This window comes from Kogia breviceps, chromosome 11 (assembly GCF_026419965.1).
Source record: "Kogia breviceps isolate mKogBre1 chromosome 11, mKogBre1 haplotype 1, whole genome shotgun sequence".
In the NCBI taxonomy this organism is placed as follows: Eukaryota; Metazoa; Chordata; class Mammalia; order Artiodactyla; family Physeteridae; genus Kogia; species Kogia breviceps.
Genome location: NC_081320.1, coordinates 2141745 through 2159008, shown reverse-complemented (window position 1 = coordinate 2159008; position 17264 = coordinate 2141745). Strand labels below are relative to the sequence as shown.

Sequence of the window (17264 nt, the reverse complement as noted above, 5' to 3'; positions counted from 1 at the left end):
GGAGCCAGGGTCCTCCCGGGTGTGCACCCCCAGGCTGTTGTGACAGCCGGGTGACTGAGCTGTGGCTGTGCGAGGGGGTGGCGGCTGAGCCCCGAGCCCCAAGCTGGCCGGACAGGGCAAGGGTGAGGTGTGGGCTTCTTTAAGGCCGGGGCCCTTTTAAAATCCTAGCCAGGTGTCGCTCACCCACGTATTCGTGGGCTCAGGCCCCTTTTCCGGAGCACCCGCTCCAGGCCACGCCCTGCGCTGGGGACACAGCAGCCATGGGGCAGGGTCGGGAGGCCGCCCGCCTGAAGCCTGCATTTCCGAGTGTGAATTCAGGAACGGACCTTTCCTTACCCCCAAGAAGGGTCCTATAGTCCCCAGTTATCCCATTCCACACTCTAACCTTCCTCTTCGTCAGGAGAGCCTAGGTACTTTCACTTAGAATTTTAATCAGCATTATGACCTGCTCTCTATTCAAAGAATGTTTAAAGATGTGGAGACGGAATGAAACAGCATGCAATCCAACTATGAGGAACCGGAGCGTGAAGTCAGGAGGACTGAAAGACCACAGAGACACAACGCCGTCAACCCACTGTGCTTCAATAAAAGGAAAGGAAGAAGGAAAGAAAAGAAATCAAACTCGCCTGTACATCAGAACGACCTGGGGAGACGTGCAAACTCCCACGGCCCAGTCTGTACGCCAGGCCAAGGATAGCATCACTGCAGTCAGTGGGACCCAGGAGTCAGCACCCTCTGACAAACAACGGGACACCGCAGAGTCCACGACCCAGGCTGCCGGGACGGCACTGACCCCCGTGCCTCCCCGTGTAAATTGGTGCGGACCAGTCAACCGTGTCCGTATTTCTTGGGGCCCCTTTGCCCCCAAGTGACGATCACGTACTTCCTCCCAGTGGCATTCTTATGCCGCCGGGGTCAGGATGGCTGTGTGAGCATTCCTATCACACAAGTCAGGAGGAATGAAACTAAGACCGAGCTCCTCCAACGTCCACCAGGTCACGTCCGCACCTGACCTCCCGACTCACCCAGTAACCAGGGCCCAGCTGTCGCCTGACTGGCTCACCCACTGGAGGGACAGAACCCTTTCAGGCCGAGCCACAGCAAAGCAGCCCCGCGGGGCGAGCACTCGCCCTCCGCGCCCAGCTTACAAGGAACCCTCGCGGTTTCACAGAAATGAGCTACCAGAAAACTATGTAAGGTTACAGTCACACGTGTGCTTCTCCTCCCGAGTGAAAAGGAACGAGAACCTCACAGGAGTATCAAAGGGAATTGTACAATTCTCACAATTCAAGAGATCCTGTGTGTAAGGCCACTGCCTTAGAAAAGATACCTAAATGATTCACTTTCTTCTCATAAGAAAGTTAATGCTATTCTCTAAAGAAAATGATCACTGGTGGGCAGATTCTTTCTCTTTCTTTTTCAGCCAAGGTAAAACTTGTGGTGGGTTACTCCCTGCTGTAAACAATTTATTCTTTAAGAAGCTTCAATTAACATTCCTCAAATTACAGCAGTCCTACCGAAGGCAGGATTTCTGATTCCCATCCAATGAAATGTTACAGGCAGTGTCATTTCAGCACCGAATAGTGGCAAGAAAGATTAAAGCACGAATAACAGCCTTCTATTAGTGACAGAATCACTTAAAACAACAAGGAACAACGTTTGCTCCAGTTAAGAGTTGAAACGGGTAGCTTGCTGACTGCATATAACTATCAGCTGAGGGCGACAAGAGGGTGAAGGCCCACATTCAGTTTGATGAATTCTCTCCATCCTCATTTCTCCTTGATCATTTAATGGAAACACCGAGATCAAAAAAATATTGCTCTCCGTCTCCTCCTTCTTATTCTAGACCTGATAACAGGCTCACACAAGGCTAAGCACATCATCCAAACACGTCCCGGGGAAAAAAATATACAAACTTTAATGAATGAATGTCTTCATTTTTCCTTTTTAAACCTTTTAAGACCCAACTGTTACTGCAGACACTTGGGAGTTTTCTACACACACTCAAGGGAGAGGTCCCCACGCCCGAGGCCAAGATAGAGCATGAGCAGGACCCAGGACATGCCTTTGGAAATCGATTCAAGTAAGAGTGTCCACCATCTAATACCATTCTTCCCTCCCAGCCACTTCACCTGGACTCGGTTCTGGAAACTTCCCGATGTATTGGTAGTATGGAGACAAAAGCAAACGCATGACTGGATGGGACAATCACAGGCTCCCCACCCCTAACATCCCACGGTGCTTCAACGCTGTCCTGGGTTCCAGGCCCAACAAGTGGCATTGCTACTTTGGAATCCTCTGAGACTGGTCAGCAGGTGCTAGGAACCATCTGGCCAGCTGCTGGAGCCAGAAGAGGGCAGACGTGGCCTCAAACCGTGTGCCACGGATTTGCAGGAACTGAGAAACCCACGGGGCTTGGGAAAGGAAGGTTTCAACACGCCTAGAGCCTTCCTTCTACCAACATTCAGACTATTTGGGAATTTTATTGGCGGGGGGACCAATGACACTGATGTGGACATTTGTCTGAATCGTCACAGGTTGCAGAAATCAAACTGACAGAGGGCCTTAGAGGAAAGGCTTTCCCATAGGATCTGGGGTCGGGCTTCAGGAAGACTCCTGGAAAAAATCAATTAACTTTGTGTCTCCACACAACTAGGGCACCTACCAGGCACCGGTGGGGGACCACAGACACCTAAGGAGGCAGGAGGAACCCCCAGTGACTGGCTTGCGGGATCTCAGTTCCCAGGCCACACGCTGGGCCCAAGCTCCTGTGGTGGGAGCTCTGAGTCCAAACCGCTGGACTAACAGAGAACCTCAGACCCCAGGGAACATCAATCGGAGTGAGGCCTCCCGGAGGATCTCATCTTAGCACCAAGCACCAGCTCTATCCAACTGCCTGCAAACTCCAGGGCTGGATACCTCAGGCCAAACAACCACTAAAACAGGAATACAGCCCCACCCATCAAAAAAAAAAAGAAATGACAAAAAAATATGTCACAGACAAAGGAGCAAGGTAAAAACCTACAAGACCAAATAAATGAAGACGAAATAGGCAAACTACCTGAAAAAGAATTCAGAGTAAAGATAGTAAAGATGATCCAAAATCTCAGAAACAGAATGAAGAAAATACAAGAAACATCTTACAAGGATCTAGAAGAACTAAAGACCAAACAAACAGTGATGAACAACACAATAACTGAAATTTAAAATACTCTAGAAGGAATAACTGAGGCAGAAGAACAGGTAAGTGAGCTGGAAGATAAAATAGTGTAAATAACTACCATAGAGCAGAATAAAGACAAAAGAATGAAAAGAACTGAGGACAGTCTCAGAGACCTCTGGGACAACATTAAACGCACCAACATTCGAATTACAGGGTCCCAGAAGAAGAAGAGAAAAGGAAAGGGTCTGAGAAAATATCTGAAGAGATTATAGTTGAAAACTTCCCTAACATGGGAAAGAAAATAGCCAATCAAGTCCAGGAAGCACAGAGTGTCCATACAGGATAAACCCAAAGAGAAACACACCAAAACACATATTAATCAAACTATCAACAGTTAAACACAAAGAAAAAATATTAAAAGCAGCAAGGGAAAGACAACAAATAACATACAAGGGAATCTCCATAAGGTTAACGGCTGATCTTTCAACAGAAACTCTGCAAGCCAGAAGGGAGTGTGGCAGGACATAATTAAAGTGATGAAAGGGAAAAACCTACAACCAAGATTACTCTACCCAGTAAGGACGCCATTCAGATTCGAAGGAGAAATTAAAATCTTTACAGACAAGAAAAAGTTAAGAGAATTCAGCACCACCAAACCAGCTTTACAACAAATGCTAAAGGAACTTCTCTATACAGGAAACACAAGAGAAGGAAAAGACCTACAAAAACAAAAACAAAACAATTAAGAAAATGGGAATAGGAACATACATATCAATAATTACCTTTAATATAAATGGATTAAATGCTCCAACCAAAAGACACAGACTGGCTAAATGGATACGAAAATGAGACCGGTATATATGCTGCTTACAAGAGACCCACTTCAGACCTAGGGACACATACAGACTGAAAGTGAGGGGATGGAAAAAGATATTCCATGCAAATGGAAATCAAAAGAAAGCTGGAGTAGCAATACTCATATCAGACAAAATAGACTTTAAAATAAAGACTATTACAAGAGACAAAGAAGGATACTACATAATGTTGAAGGAATCAATCCACGAAGATTTAACAATTGTAAATATTTGTGCATCCAACACAGGAGCACCTCAATACATAAGGCAAATGTTAACAGCCATAAAAGGGGAAATCAACAGTAACACAGTCATAGTAGGGGACTTTAACACCCCACTTTGACCAATGGACAGATCATCCAAAATGAAAATAAATAAGGAAACACAAGCTTCAATTAATTGATATTTATAGGACATTCCATCCAAAAACAACAGAATACACTTTCTTCTCAAGTGCTCATGAAACATTCCCCAGGACAGACCATATCTTGGGTCACAAATCAAGTCTTGGTAAATTTAAGAAAACTGAAATCGTATCAAGTATCTTTTCTGCCCACAATGCTATGAGACTAGATATCAATTACAGGAAAAAACTAAAAAATACAAACACATGGAGTCTAAACACTACACTACTAAATAACCAAGCGATCACTGAGGAGGAAATCAAAAAATACCTAGAAACAAATGACAATGAAAACATGATGACGCAAAACCTATGGGATGCAGCAAAAGCAGTTCTAAGAGGGAAGTTTACAGCAATACAATCCTACCTCAAGAAACAAGAAAAATCTCAAATAAACAACCTAACCTTACACCTAAAGCAAGTAGAGAAAGAAGAACAAAAAAACCCCCAAAGTTAGCAGAAGGAAAGAAATCATAAAGATCAGATCAAAAATAAATGAAAAAGAAATGAGGGAAACAATAGGAAAGATCAATAAAACTAAAAGCTGGTTCTTTGAGAAGATAAACAAAATTGATAAACCATTAACCAGACTCATCAAGAAAAAAAGGGAGAAGACTCAAATCAATAGAATTAGGAATGAAAAAGGAGAAGTAACAACTGACACTGCAGAAATACAAAGGATCATGAGAGATTACTACAAGCAACTATATGCTGATAAAATGGATAACCTGGAAGAAATGGACAAATTCTTAGAAATGTACAACCTGCCGAGACTGAACCAGGAAGAAATACAAAATATAAACAGACCAATCACAGCACTGAAACAGAAACTGTGATTAAAAATCTGCCAACAAACAAGTCCAGGATGCTTCACAGGCGAATTCTATCAAACATTTAGAGAAGAGCTAACACCTATCCTTCTCAAACTCTTCCAAAATATAGCAGAGGGAGGAACACTCCCAAACTCATTCTACAAGGCCACCATCACCCTGATACGAAAACCAGACAAAGATGTCACAAAGAAAGAAAACTACAGGCCAGTAACACTGATGAACAGAGATGCAAAAATCCTCAACAAAATACTAGCAAACAGAATCTAACAGCACATTAAAAGGATCATACACCATGATCAAGTGGGGTTTATCCCAGGAATGCAAGGATTCTTTAATATACGCAAATCAATGTGTTACACCATATTAACAAATTGAAGGATAAAAACCATATAATCATCTCAACAGATGCAGAAAAAGCTTGACAAAATTCAACACTCATTTATGATAAAAACTCTCCAGAAAGTAGGCATAGAGGGAACTTAACTCAACATAATAAAGGCCATATATGACAAACCCACAGCCAACATCGTTCTCAATGGTGAAAAACTGAAACCATTTCCTCTAAGATCAGGAACAATGCAAGGCTGTCCACTCACCACTATTATTCAACATAGTTTTGGAAGTTTTAGCCACAGCAATCAGAGAAGAAAAAGAAATAAAAGGAATACAAATCAGAAAAGAAGAAGTAAAACTGTCACTGTTTGCAGATGACATGATACTATACATAGAGAATCCTAAAGATGCTACCAGAAAACTACTAGAGCTAATCAATGAATCTTGTAAAGTAGCAGGATACAAAATTAATGCACAGAAATCTCTTGCATTCCTAAACACTAATGATGAAAAATCTGAAAGAGAAATAAAGGAAACACTCTCATTTACCACTGCAACAAAAAGAATAAAACATCTAGGAATAAACCTACTTGAGGAGAAAAAAGACCTGTATGCAGAAAACTATAGGACACTGATGAAAGAAATGAAAGATGATACAAACAGATAGAGAGATATACCACGTTCTTGGATTGGACGAATCAACATTGTGAAAATGACTGCACTACCCAAAGCAATCTACAGATTCAGTGCAATCCTTATCAAACTACCACTGGCATTTTTCACAGAACTAGAACAAAAAAATTTCACAATTTGTATGGAAACACAGAAGACCCGGAAGAGCCAAAGCAATCCTGAGAAAGAAAAATGGAGCTGGAGGAATCAGGCTCCCAGATTTTGGACTATACTACAAAGTTACAGTAATTAAGACAGTATGGTACTGGCACAAAAACAGAAATATAGACCAACGGAACAGGACAGAAAGCCCAGAGATAAACCCATGCACATATGGTCACCTTATCTTTGATAAAGGAGGCAAGAGTATACAATGGAGAAAAGACAGACACTTCAACAAGTGGTGCTGGGAAAACTGGACAGCTACATGCAAAAGAATGAAATTAGAAAAATTCCTAACACCACACACAAAAATAAACTCAAAATGGATTAAAGACCTAAATGTAAGTCCAGACACTATAAAACTCTTAGAGGAAAACATAGGCAGAATACTCTATGACATAAATAAACAGCAAGATCTTTTTTGATCCCCTCCTAGAGTAATGGAAATAAAAACAATAAACAAATGGGACCTAATGAAACTTAAAGCTTTTGCACAGCAAAGGAAACTACAAACAAGACGAAAAGACAATCCTCAGAATGGGAGAAAACATTTGCAAATGAAGCAGCTGACAAAGGATCAATCTCAAAAATACACAAGTAGCTCATGCAACTCAATATCAAAAAAACCAACCCAATCCAAAAATGGGCAAATGACCTAAACAGACATTTCTCCAAAGAAGATATAGATTGCCAACAAACACATGAAAGGATGCTCAACATCACTAATCATTAGAGAAATGCAAATCAAAACTACAGTGTGGTATCACCTCACACCTGTCAGAATGGCCATCATCAAAAAATCTACAAACAATAAATGCTGGAGAGAGTGTGGAGAAAAGGGAACCCAGAACTACCACATGGCCCAGCAATCCCACTACTGAGCAGATACCCTGAGAAAACCCTCACTCAAAAAGAGTCACAGGGGCTTCCCTGGTGGCGCAGTGGTTGAGAGTCCGCCTGCCAATGCAGGGGACGCGGGTTCGTGCCCCAGTCTGGGAAGATCCCACGTGCCGTGGAGCGGCTAAGCCCATGAGCCATGGCCGCTGAGCCTGCGCGTCCGGAGCCTGTGCTCTGCAGTGGGAGAGACCACAGCAGTGCGAGGCCCACGTATCGCAAAAAAAAAAAAAAAGTCACGTACCACAATGTTCACTGCAGCAGTATTTATGATAGCCAAGACTTGCAAGCAACCTAAGTGTCCATCAACAGACAAATGGATAAAGAAGATGTGGCACATATATACAATGGAATATCATTCAGCCATAAAAGAAAATGATACTGAGTTATTTGTAGTGAGGTGGACGGACCTAGAGTCTGTCTGAAGTCAGAAAGAGAAAAACAAATACCGTATGCTAACACATACATATGGAATCTTAAAAAAAAAATTGTTCTCATGAACCTAGGGGTAGGACAGGAATAAAGATGCAGATGTAGACAATGGGCTTGAGGACATGGGGAGGGGGAAGGGTAAGCTGGGACAAAGTGAGAGAGTGGCATGGACATATATACACTACCAAATGTGAAATAGAGAGCTAGTGGGAAGCAGCCGCATAGCACAGGGAGATCAGCTCGGTGCTTTGTGTCCACCTAGAGGGGTGGGATAGGGAGGGTGGGAGGGAGATGCAAGAGGGAGGGGATATGGGGATATATGTATGCATATAACTGATTCACTCTGTTATACAACAGAAACTAACCCAACATTGTAAAGCAATTATACTCCAATAAAGATGTTAAAAAAATCATTTAAATAAATTTTTTTTTCTGGAGAGAGCCCACAGCTTTCATCAGAAATAGTTTTTAATGAGCAAAGGAAAAAAAGATTTAAAAACACTGCATCCGAATTTTAGAGTAAAAACTGACGTTCTCGTGGAAAAGCCCCTGTCTTGAAAGTGCCTTGTATCTTTGAAATTACAGAGTTAATTACTCAGCTGAGATGAACTGCCATTAGATATTGACCTTCTAAGGTCAGTAGGATAGAAGTATTTTCTTAGACACAAAAGAAAAAGTACACATACCTTTTTTCCAAATCTCTGATTTTCTCTCTTAGTGGTTCAACAATCTAAAATGAAAATAACCAGTGTCAGTTTTAAAGCAGAAACCCAGTCCTCCGCCACGTTCACCCCCTCTGATGTTCCAGACAGACAGGACGTGATGTGAAACAGATGTTAATTCCTTCTACAATTCACCTCCAGCTTGAGATTAAGTCAGACCCCGTGACTCACAATCCTAGAATCGAGATGCTGAACGGCGTGTTGGAATCTCTCGCTCCAGAGATGCCTAAGCTCTCAGGAAATTCACCTTTTTCCTTCCTGACCTCACGGGCAACGTCAGAGGTGGCTCAGGCTCGTGAAAACAGGCGATCGCCAGCCCCGCTTCTCTTCGGCTGAGGAAGAGGACGCCCGGGGGCTGCCCCCGGCGTGTCGTCTGCCATCAGCACAGCGCCTGCGTCGCAGGCCGTGTGTCCACAGCGTTTGCGCGCGGGCCAGGGCCGGGGCTGCACAGGACGACCGGTACGTGCCTCCAAATCACAGTGAGCGGCCCCCAGTCCTCCCACAGCCCACATTACAACAGTCTGTCTGCACCGACACTGGACTAAAACACGAGCAGTTATTTTAACCAGAAGGTGTGAAGTGGGCTAGAGCTGCCGGTTTTCAGTGAGGCAGGCCGCAGCCTCCCCTCTGCTCGTGCACCCGCCCTGCTCTGTGCGTCCCCGCGTCCTCGCAAACGAGTCGGGCCGTGTCTCCTGTTGGCACCTGCTCAGGTGAGAGGAGGGCGGCCCCTGCACCCATCCCTGGTGAAGGTCCTCACTGCTGTTCCTCTAAGGAAGCCTGGAAAGGCTCCCCTGAAAAGTCCCATAAGAGCGTAAATCCATCTTGCCTGTGGGGCAGAATTTAACGCACTGCACCTTTACGAATGGACAAATGCTGACACAGAGGCGCGGCCACAGCCTCACAGACAGAAAGTCTCTTCTTCAATGAGGGACCGATTTCTTGCTAGATGGTTTGAGTCACAGGTCGGCATCTAGCGGCCACGATAAAGACACCAGCGCAAGCAAAGGGACTGAAGTAGACAAGTCAGCAGGAAGAGGAGGAGCAAAATTTGGGAAAGAGACTAACCTCTTCAATCTTGCTTTCGATCTTGAGTTCACCATGTTCCTGGATGGACCTGTTGAGCAGAAAACTACAAAACTGAGACCAAGTCAAAGACTCTGCGACTCCGAGCTGTCTGTCCGAACAAATCACCGCAATGCGAGCCAAAGGCTGCACGTCACCCCCTCCTCCCCAGGAACCCGTCCCGGGCACCAACCCCCCAGGATGGCGGGGGAGGAGGGGGCTGGGGGTAGCCCCTCAGCCCCGTACCCCAGGCTCACCACCATGTTACGGGGCATTTCTGTTAAACTAAGACCATCTCACTTTCACATTCCACCCGCCACGGGATTTTAAATTAGAGGCAGGAAGTGTGTCTATAGGGAGTACAGGTTTCTCTGCTGGGCTTTCCTGGGATTTAATGCAAAATGGAGTTTTTCCAAGTGCAAAGACAGAGCTCCTTTAATGGGACCTGAGCAGCCCTCCAGCCACACACAGGGGCCTCTGTCGGGAGACACACACCAGCCTCGGGTGGGAGGAACTGGGTCAACACGGCCCCAGCCGCCCTGCAAGCCCCGCTGGACGTGCAGAGCCCAGTGGGGGCACAGCGGACCCCCCCGGCCGCCCGCAGCCGCGCTGACTTCCCAAACCTGCTGTCACCGCAGCGCCACTGCTGCTCTTTGACTGTCACACCGAGAAATACAAAGTGGAGGGGATTCTTCTTTAAATGTAAAACTGTACTCACGGCACCAAATTTGTTTTTACAGTGAATGCTTATTACTTTCGCTGATTTTTTTTTTTTTAAGAATACTGACACAAGGATTTGACTTTTACAAGTGTCCCTCATGCTCCGTTGGGCAGCACAAATAATGCTCACTCGGGCCCCCTCCCTCCCCTGGGACGGACAGTGGTCTCAGGCAGCCACTGGTCTGCTCCTGGGGGTGAGGGCAGCCTCGGTTTCCCTAAGAGGCTTTGGAAAGGTACCCCTGAGTGCTTTCCTCAAGCCGCCCAGAAATGCCATTTACACTTCAGGAGCCTGAAAGCTCAGGTCCACCCTCTTCTGTCTACAAGGCCAGGAAGGCCGGAGGCGGGCACCACCAAGGAGCCGCCACGGCTGCCTCGAGATTCACCGTCCCGTCGGAGCTGGACTTGGGTCCGCGTGATGACCAGCTGTGTCCCCCAGAGCACCCCAGGAGAGAAGATGAGCTGGACGTGTGCACAGCAAGCAGCTCAGTTCCTCTTTCACATCGTCCTCAATCAGCCCATGACATCATGGTGTATATGTAACAATGAAATGTATCCTTTCAACCTAAACATAACAGCCGACTTATTAAAAACAATTACCTCATATTAACCAAGTTGCCCCAAATAGCTGTAAGAGAAAGAAAAAGGAAAAGTCAGTATTTCAGTTCACAACATTCAAGGACTCCAACTGATACAATATTAATTTTTAACCAGTATCTTAAAGTTGCCTATGAAAACTATAGCTCACGAAGACAATAAAATGCACACTTTCAAAATAATAAGTCCCGGGACTTCCGTGGCGGTCCAGCGGTTAGGGCTCCGCGCTTCCACTGCAAGGGGAACTGCACGTTCGATCCCTGGTCGGGGCACTGAGACCCTGCGTGCTGCGTGGTACGGCCAAGAATACACACACACATACCTCCATGAATAAAATAATAAGTGCGACTAAACGTGAGCGAAAAGATGACCCCATATACCCCTAACTCCGGCATAACCTTTTGGGGCCTGCAGTGCCATGGTGCATGTGCTTTGATATGCAGTACGTCCCCAGCCTTTGAGGAAGAGCCAGTCAGGGAATCAAAGAACTGCAAGAATAAAAGAGATCCCAGGGCTCAGTCCAACCTCTCCCCTCCAATGTCGATGAGACCGAGACCCAGAGAAGCTAGAGGATGGCCTGACCCTGTGGCCGTCCTCTCTCTCAGCCCTCACCCAGCTCCTCTACATCACAGCCTCATCTGCTGGGCCACCTCCTTGACGGCAGGCACCTGAGTAACCGCATCTAAACCAGTCCGGCGGCCGCACCGGATTTTACCAGGGGTCACTTTACAGACACACTAGACCATGACACGCACTCGAAGTTACCGACCAGAGGGTACCTCACGGAGAGACGCCCAGAGAGAACGGTGTCGCTAAAGCTCTGTCCGCGTGCCGACACGGCCCCCACGTGACCACTCCCCCAGGGACACGCACCTCCCGAGACCAGGCGCGCTCAGGCGCTGCCAGATGCTGGTGAAAGCAGGGAGCAAACACACACACACCCTGGAGTCCGGGGCCGGCGATTCTGTGAGCTTGGGAAGGCCCTGAGGTGAGGGGCGCCCCTAGGCATGTCCTCCCTGCATCTGCCGATACCCAGCCGGGGGCTAATAAACGTTTGCTGCAGAGTTCTTAGTGTCCAAACTCATGCTCCTTGCAAGAGATCCCCGCTGCGAACAGGGGCACGATGAAACCATAAAAGCACAGCCCTCTTCCAACACAAGAAGAAACTATGATCGAAAAGATAAGCAATAAATAAGCAGAAAGTGGCAGGTAAGCAAGAAATGGGAGAGATTAAAATGAAGCCGTACTACATTCATTACTCATTAGAAGACAAAGAACGTTTATGCCTTTGGACCATGTGATCTTACTTTTGAGGATTATCCTCAGGAAATAAGTATACACACTAGAAAGCTGCCTTCACAAGTCACGGCCTTATTTATAATTTAAAAAAAAAAAAGAATAAAACCAAAATACATTACAATTGGGGAACTATTATACAAATTATGATATAGCCATTCACGTGATGAAATCATAAATCATTAAATATGACTAACAACTATCAAAAAAGATAAGCGATAACAGGTATTGGTGAAGGTGTGGAGAAAAGGGAACCCTGGTTCACTCACTGTTGGTGGGAATGTAAACTGGTGCAGCCACTACGGAAAACGGTACGGAGGTTCCTCAACAAATTAAAAACAGAACTACCACACGATCCAGCAATTCCACGCCGGGGTATTTATCCAAAGACAATGAGAACACTAATTCCAAAGGATACGTGTACCTCTATGTTCACCGCAGCATTATTCACAACAGCCAGGACACAGAAGTCAGCCGAGTGTCCACTGACGGGTGAGTGGGTAAAGAAGATACGGTGTATATACGCATGGAATATGATTCAGCCGTAAAAAGATGGAAACCCTGCCATTTGCGGCAAAACTGCTGGATCCTTAGGGCATTACACCAAGTGAAATGTCAGAGAAAGACAAATACCGTAGGATCTCACTTACACATAGACTCTAAAAACAAACAACAAAAACCCAAGCTCACAGGTACAGAGAACAGATCAGCCGTTGCCAGACGTGGGAGGTGAGGCATGGGTGGTGTGAAATGGGGTTAAAATAAGTCCTGGGGATGTCGTGTACAGCATGTGACTATAGCTAACAACACTGTCCTGAGTATCTGAAGGAAGCTGCTAAGACAGTGAGTCTTCAAAGATCTCATCACACACACACAAATCTGTAACTGTGTGGTGACGGATGTTAAGTAAACTTACGGTGATCATTTCCCAATACACACGCACATTGAATCATCACACGTACACCTGAAGCTAATAAAACGTGATATGTCAATTACACCTCAATAAAAATACGGCAACCTGATAATGCAGGTGTGACAGCCCCGGACAAGAAAATATATCTGCTACTAAAAATTACACAGAAAAAAAAAAAGACCGTCTGAAGACGCCAAAATACTGAGTTCAAGTGCTGATGTGACTATTTTTTCCTTGTATCTATGTGCTTACCTTGCTTTGTAAAAAGGCAGGAAAAGATTCTTGAGCCCCTGCTAAGCCCCATGCCCCCCTGTCCCCGGTCTCTATCTGGGTCACTGCTCACCTGGGATGCCAGGTGCCCCTGAACCGGGAGGTGCAGACCCTGCGACACTTGTCTTCACTGTGGACCTGAAACGATACCTTGTCTCATTCTGGCTTTAGGATCAGCTCCTCGTCAAAACAGCCCAGAAGCGGGGTCCCCTCTCTTTCTGTGCCAGGGAACTAACTGCACGCGAGAATGACCCGGGCCCTAAGGTGCCCTCTGACCGTCTTCTCAAGTCATCCCACGGTTATTAGTTTCTCCCATTTTCTCCTTCTTGAGTCTGTTTAAAATGTCTATTGTGGAGACATTTCTCGGTCCACCTGTGGTAACTGAGACCACCTGCGAGCAGGGAGGCTGCCACCCCTCCCGGGAAGTAGACTCACGGTCTCCCGAGTCTCCCCCTCTGCCCCCCGGGGCTCTGCTTCATCGCCCCTCCCTCCGGAAGCACGGGCGGCCCTGGGTCTGCTGGGGAAGACGCCCACTGCAGGAGCTTCGCCGCCCTTTACAAACGGGTAGAGGACCGTGGGCGGGTAATGCCCCTTCGCTGGCACCCGGGCACGCACCCTCCTCCCCAGCTGCTCTTCCCCGTCCACCCCAGGGCTCCGTGACCCCCTCCCCTCTCCTCACCGTCGGACCTCCTTGCAGCCCCCTGCTCCCACAGGACTCCGCACCTCCTTGCCACTTGAGCTGCATCGACAGGGGTCTCCGGGCACCTCGCCTGGGCACTCCATTCTCGGGACAGCCCCTCCCCCCTCCCTGCTGCAGGGGATGCTGTGGCCCCCGGTGTTGCCATGGTGACCACGGCACACCTCTTTTTAATTGGCAGCTTACGGTGGGTCTCCCTGCAAGAGCAGGAGTTTCCTTATTCACACTCAAAACAGCAAGCACGGGGGGGGGGGGGGGGGGGGGCAGGCACCAAAACCAGCCAAACGGAGATCAGGGAATGTTTTCCCTTTCTTGCAAACATCACTTGCTCAGTCCTTTCATCTTCAGAAGCAGAGCCACCTTCTGGGCTCAGAAGGAGACGGGTGCCCTGGGAGGAGAGGGGCAGCAGAGGTCCCTGCGGAGGGAGGGTGAGGCTGCAGGTCAGGGCGGGCCTCAGGGGCTGTGCTCCCGACAAGCTCCCACGAGGATCCTGCCCATGAACCGAATGTGGGCACCACTGCTTCCCCTTCGGCAGCCGGCCCCTGGCTAGCAGGTGACCAGCGTCACTCAGCGTGGGGAAGGCCGCAGGGGTGTGAGGGGTAGACGGGCAGGGGAGAAGCGAGCTGAAAGCGGAGGACGGCGCGTCAGGATGGGCCGGGAGGTCAGGGCGGGCGTGACACGGGCGTCGTCACAGGGTAAGAGCTGGGGGGCAGCTGGGCGGGGGGATAACGGCTGGGACAAGCGCACTCTCGGGCCCCCCCTCCACCCCACAGTGACGGGGAGAGGTGTCTAACGGGGAGGCAGGAACGGAGGCCTGGAGCAGGAGGCCGGCGGCCCCAGCCTGGGTCTTGGGACAAGGCCAAGGTGGCGCAGGGACTCGGTGGCGCTGGAATGACCCCAGGGGCCTTCCGGGGGCCTTCCGGGCTCACCATTTCCAAGCCCGAGGTCACGCTGTCACTCCCACGTCACGGCTGAAGACCAGAGCCGAGAGGAGCACCTGTGACCCGTCCGGTCACCCCACAGCCGTGTGTCAGGTCCACGCGGGGCCTCGTTCCCAGGCCTGCATGGCCCGTCCAGGGCCCGGGCTCATCCACTCCCACGGAGACAGGCGCTGCTAAGCTCACTCCCCCCAGACGCCCGCGGGACACGTGATCAAGCCCAAACCGAGCATCGAGACCTCGTGAAAGTGAAATCCTCAGGGCCACGCAGCCCACTGACCGAGGAGATGCTCTACCTGCGCAGGTAAGCAACGCTTCAGCCAGAGGCAGAGTCACAACGGAAACCCGTACCGCCCAGGCTTCTGGGCTCACCGGAAAGTTCCAGGACGCCGCAGGGCGGGTGCCTTCCCCCGGCCGCCCCTGCTCCTCTCGGCTCCCGAGACGGGCGCTCAGCTGAGGCCAGGCCTAGCCCATCCGCCGCACTCCACAGCGTCCGCGTGATGTTCAGAGAGCGAGACCCTCCCTGGTGCCACAGGTGACACATCCCGTCAGAGGAGGGGTCCTGGCCCTCCCCGCAGTCTGGGCAGCCGGTCAGAGCCAGCGTGCACGTGGGCCTCGGTTGCTGAAACACCCGATCCCGCAGCCCAGGGCCGGCCGGCAGGAGCACGACCGCCCGAGGGCAGACAGGTCACCCACGGGGGCTCCATCAGCCACGCCGGCTGAGCTGTCCTCAGGGGCAGACTTGCCAGCCGGGTCTCCGGGAAGGGGACCCTCCAGCCCCGCTGTGTGAGTCCCAACCGTCAGGCTAGATGCCACCAGAGAACAGACTCTGCTTTTCAAATTCCCACCCCACAGACCCACGAGCGCAGTGAAACAGCCGCTGCCCGGTGCCAGCAAGTCCTGAAGTGGTCGGTCACGCAGCAGAACCACCAGAACCAGAGCACAGACAGGTGCTTCAATCTCCCATCGACCCAGGATCCGGGCAAAGTTCCTCCCGTCTGGGCAGGAAGGGTGGCTGAGGTCCCAGGGGCCCCCATCCCTACCACGCAGGCCGCCTGCCTTGTGCGATCACAGCATCAAACGCGCCCAGGAAAGAGGAGCCCTGCTCACCTCCCACGAACCCTGACAACTGCGTCCCCCGAGGAACAGATATAGACCCTGCGGTGGCTCAACTGAAGGCCTTCAAAGCAGACAAGGACACGCATCCTAAACCGATCAGAGGATTCAAATCACAAGATACTAATCTGCTTAAAATTCTCCAGGTAAGGCAGGGGGCTGTCAGAGGAGGGAGCTTCCCCACCTCCAGGTCTCCCTAAAACCATCATCAGGTGCTAAGGGTCAGGCAGCATCACACAGGAAGGGCAGCAGCCATGGAACAGGGAGCCCTCCTGCCCCCCGACCTGAGGAGAGCTGGCCTGGAACCCTGCCCCGCCAGCCGGGCCTGCGTTCGTGCCAGCGGTTACACAGAATGGAAGCTGCCCTGATGAGGCGGCCTGGGGACCCCCGGCAGGCTGGCGGCCGGCGTGCTTCCCAGGCCATGCGCGGAGGCCATGCGCGGAGGCCCTGCGCCAGCCCTGCTTCCCTCCCGAGACGCCTCCTCCAGGACGGCCTCCAGGACGAGCCCCAGCACAAGCCCTCCAGCTCCCCACCCCTCAGCCTCCAGAGTCCCAGCTGGCGGGTCCCCAAATCCGGCACGGAACACCTTTAAGTGACTCACACCTTCCCAGAGACTTTCCTAAGAAAGCTGCACCAACATTTCCATGGGAAAAAAATTTTGCCCCAAAGTGGTTAAAAACGCAAGAAACTGTGGGCATTGTAGATAACACCGGTCCCTTTAGAAAGTCTTTACATGTAAAAATGTCACTTACGAACTGAGATGAGAGACTCAGTAGAATCCATTTTTGCTTGTTCACACTAGACACACGTTTAAAACTTCATGCAGGTGTATTTACGCAGAAGACAGTCTGAGAAACATGAGGAAGGCCTTTCTAGGCTCTGGTATTACTGCAATTTCCACAGCCCGCAGGGAGAAAGCCTGAAATAAGTTCCCTCAGGTCTGCAGGGGAGCCGAAGCGTTGCGTCCGTCCAGGTAGGGCGGCACCACGCTTGCAAAGTGCAGGGTGACCAATGAGATCCCCCAGCCGGTCAGGCAGTAGAGACCTCAAACCCAACTGTCATCTGGAGGACTCCCGCTGTTTGAGGAGCCTGGAGAGGGGACAGTCCCCGGCCCCCGGGACCCTCAAGGTAGACAAGGCAGAGGCTCATTCGGACCAGAGCTACACAGCGTTTCCCCAGAAGCCCGCCGG

General features: G+C 49.3%; 1 protein-coding gene across 12 annotated transcripts in view; it reads right to left on the bottom strand.

Moving 5' to 3' along the window:
* The window catches only part of UXS1 (UDP-glucuronate decarboxylase 1), a 74553-nt gene that overhangs the window by 47561 nt on the left and 9728 nt on the right, over positions 1–17264 (bottom strand). For 4 of the 12 annotated variants that reach the window (XM_067007000.1, XM_059079531.2, XM_067006999.1 and 1 more), the window contains exons 2-4: positions 10848–10875; positions 9534–9582; positions 8433–8476 (exon numbers count right to left, since the gene is read on the bottom strand). The exons of 1 other annotated variant lie outside the window; for it this stretch is intronic. Coding sequence is in view for 2 of the 11 variants with exons in the window: in XM_059079531.2 (XP_058935514.2) it covers positions 8433–8476; positions 9534–9582; positions 10848–10875 (121 nt within the window). In the remaining 9 variants the exon portion in view is untranslated. Of the gene's footprint in view, positions 1–8432; positions 8477–8715; positions 9598–10847; positions 10876–17264 lie in introns of all 12 variants that reach the window. 7 more of the 12 variants (XM_067007001.1, XM_067007004.1, XM_059079530.2 and 4 more) reach the window with 2 other exon arrangements.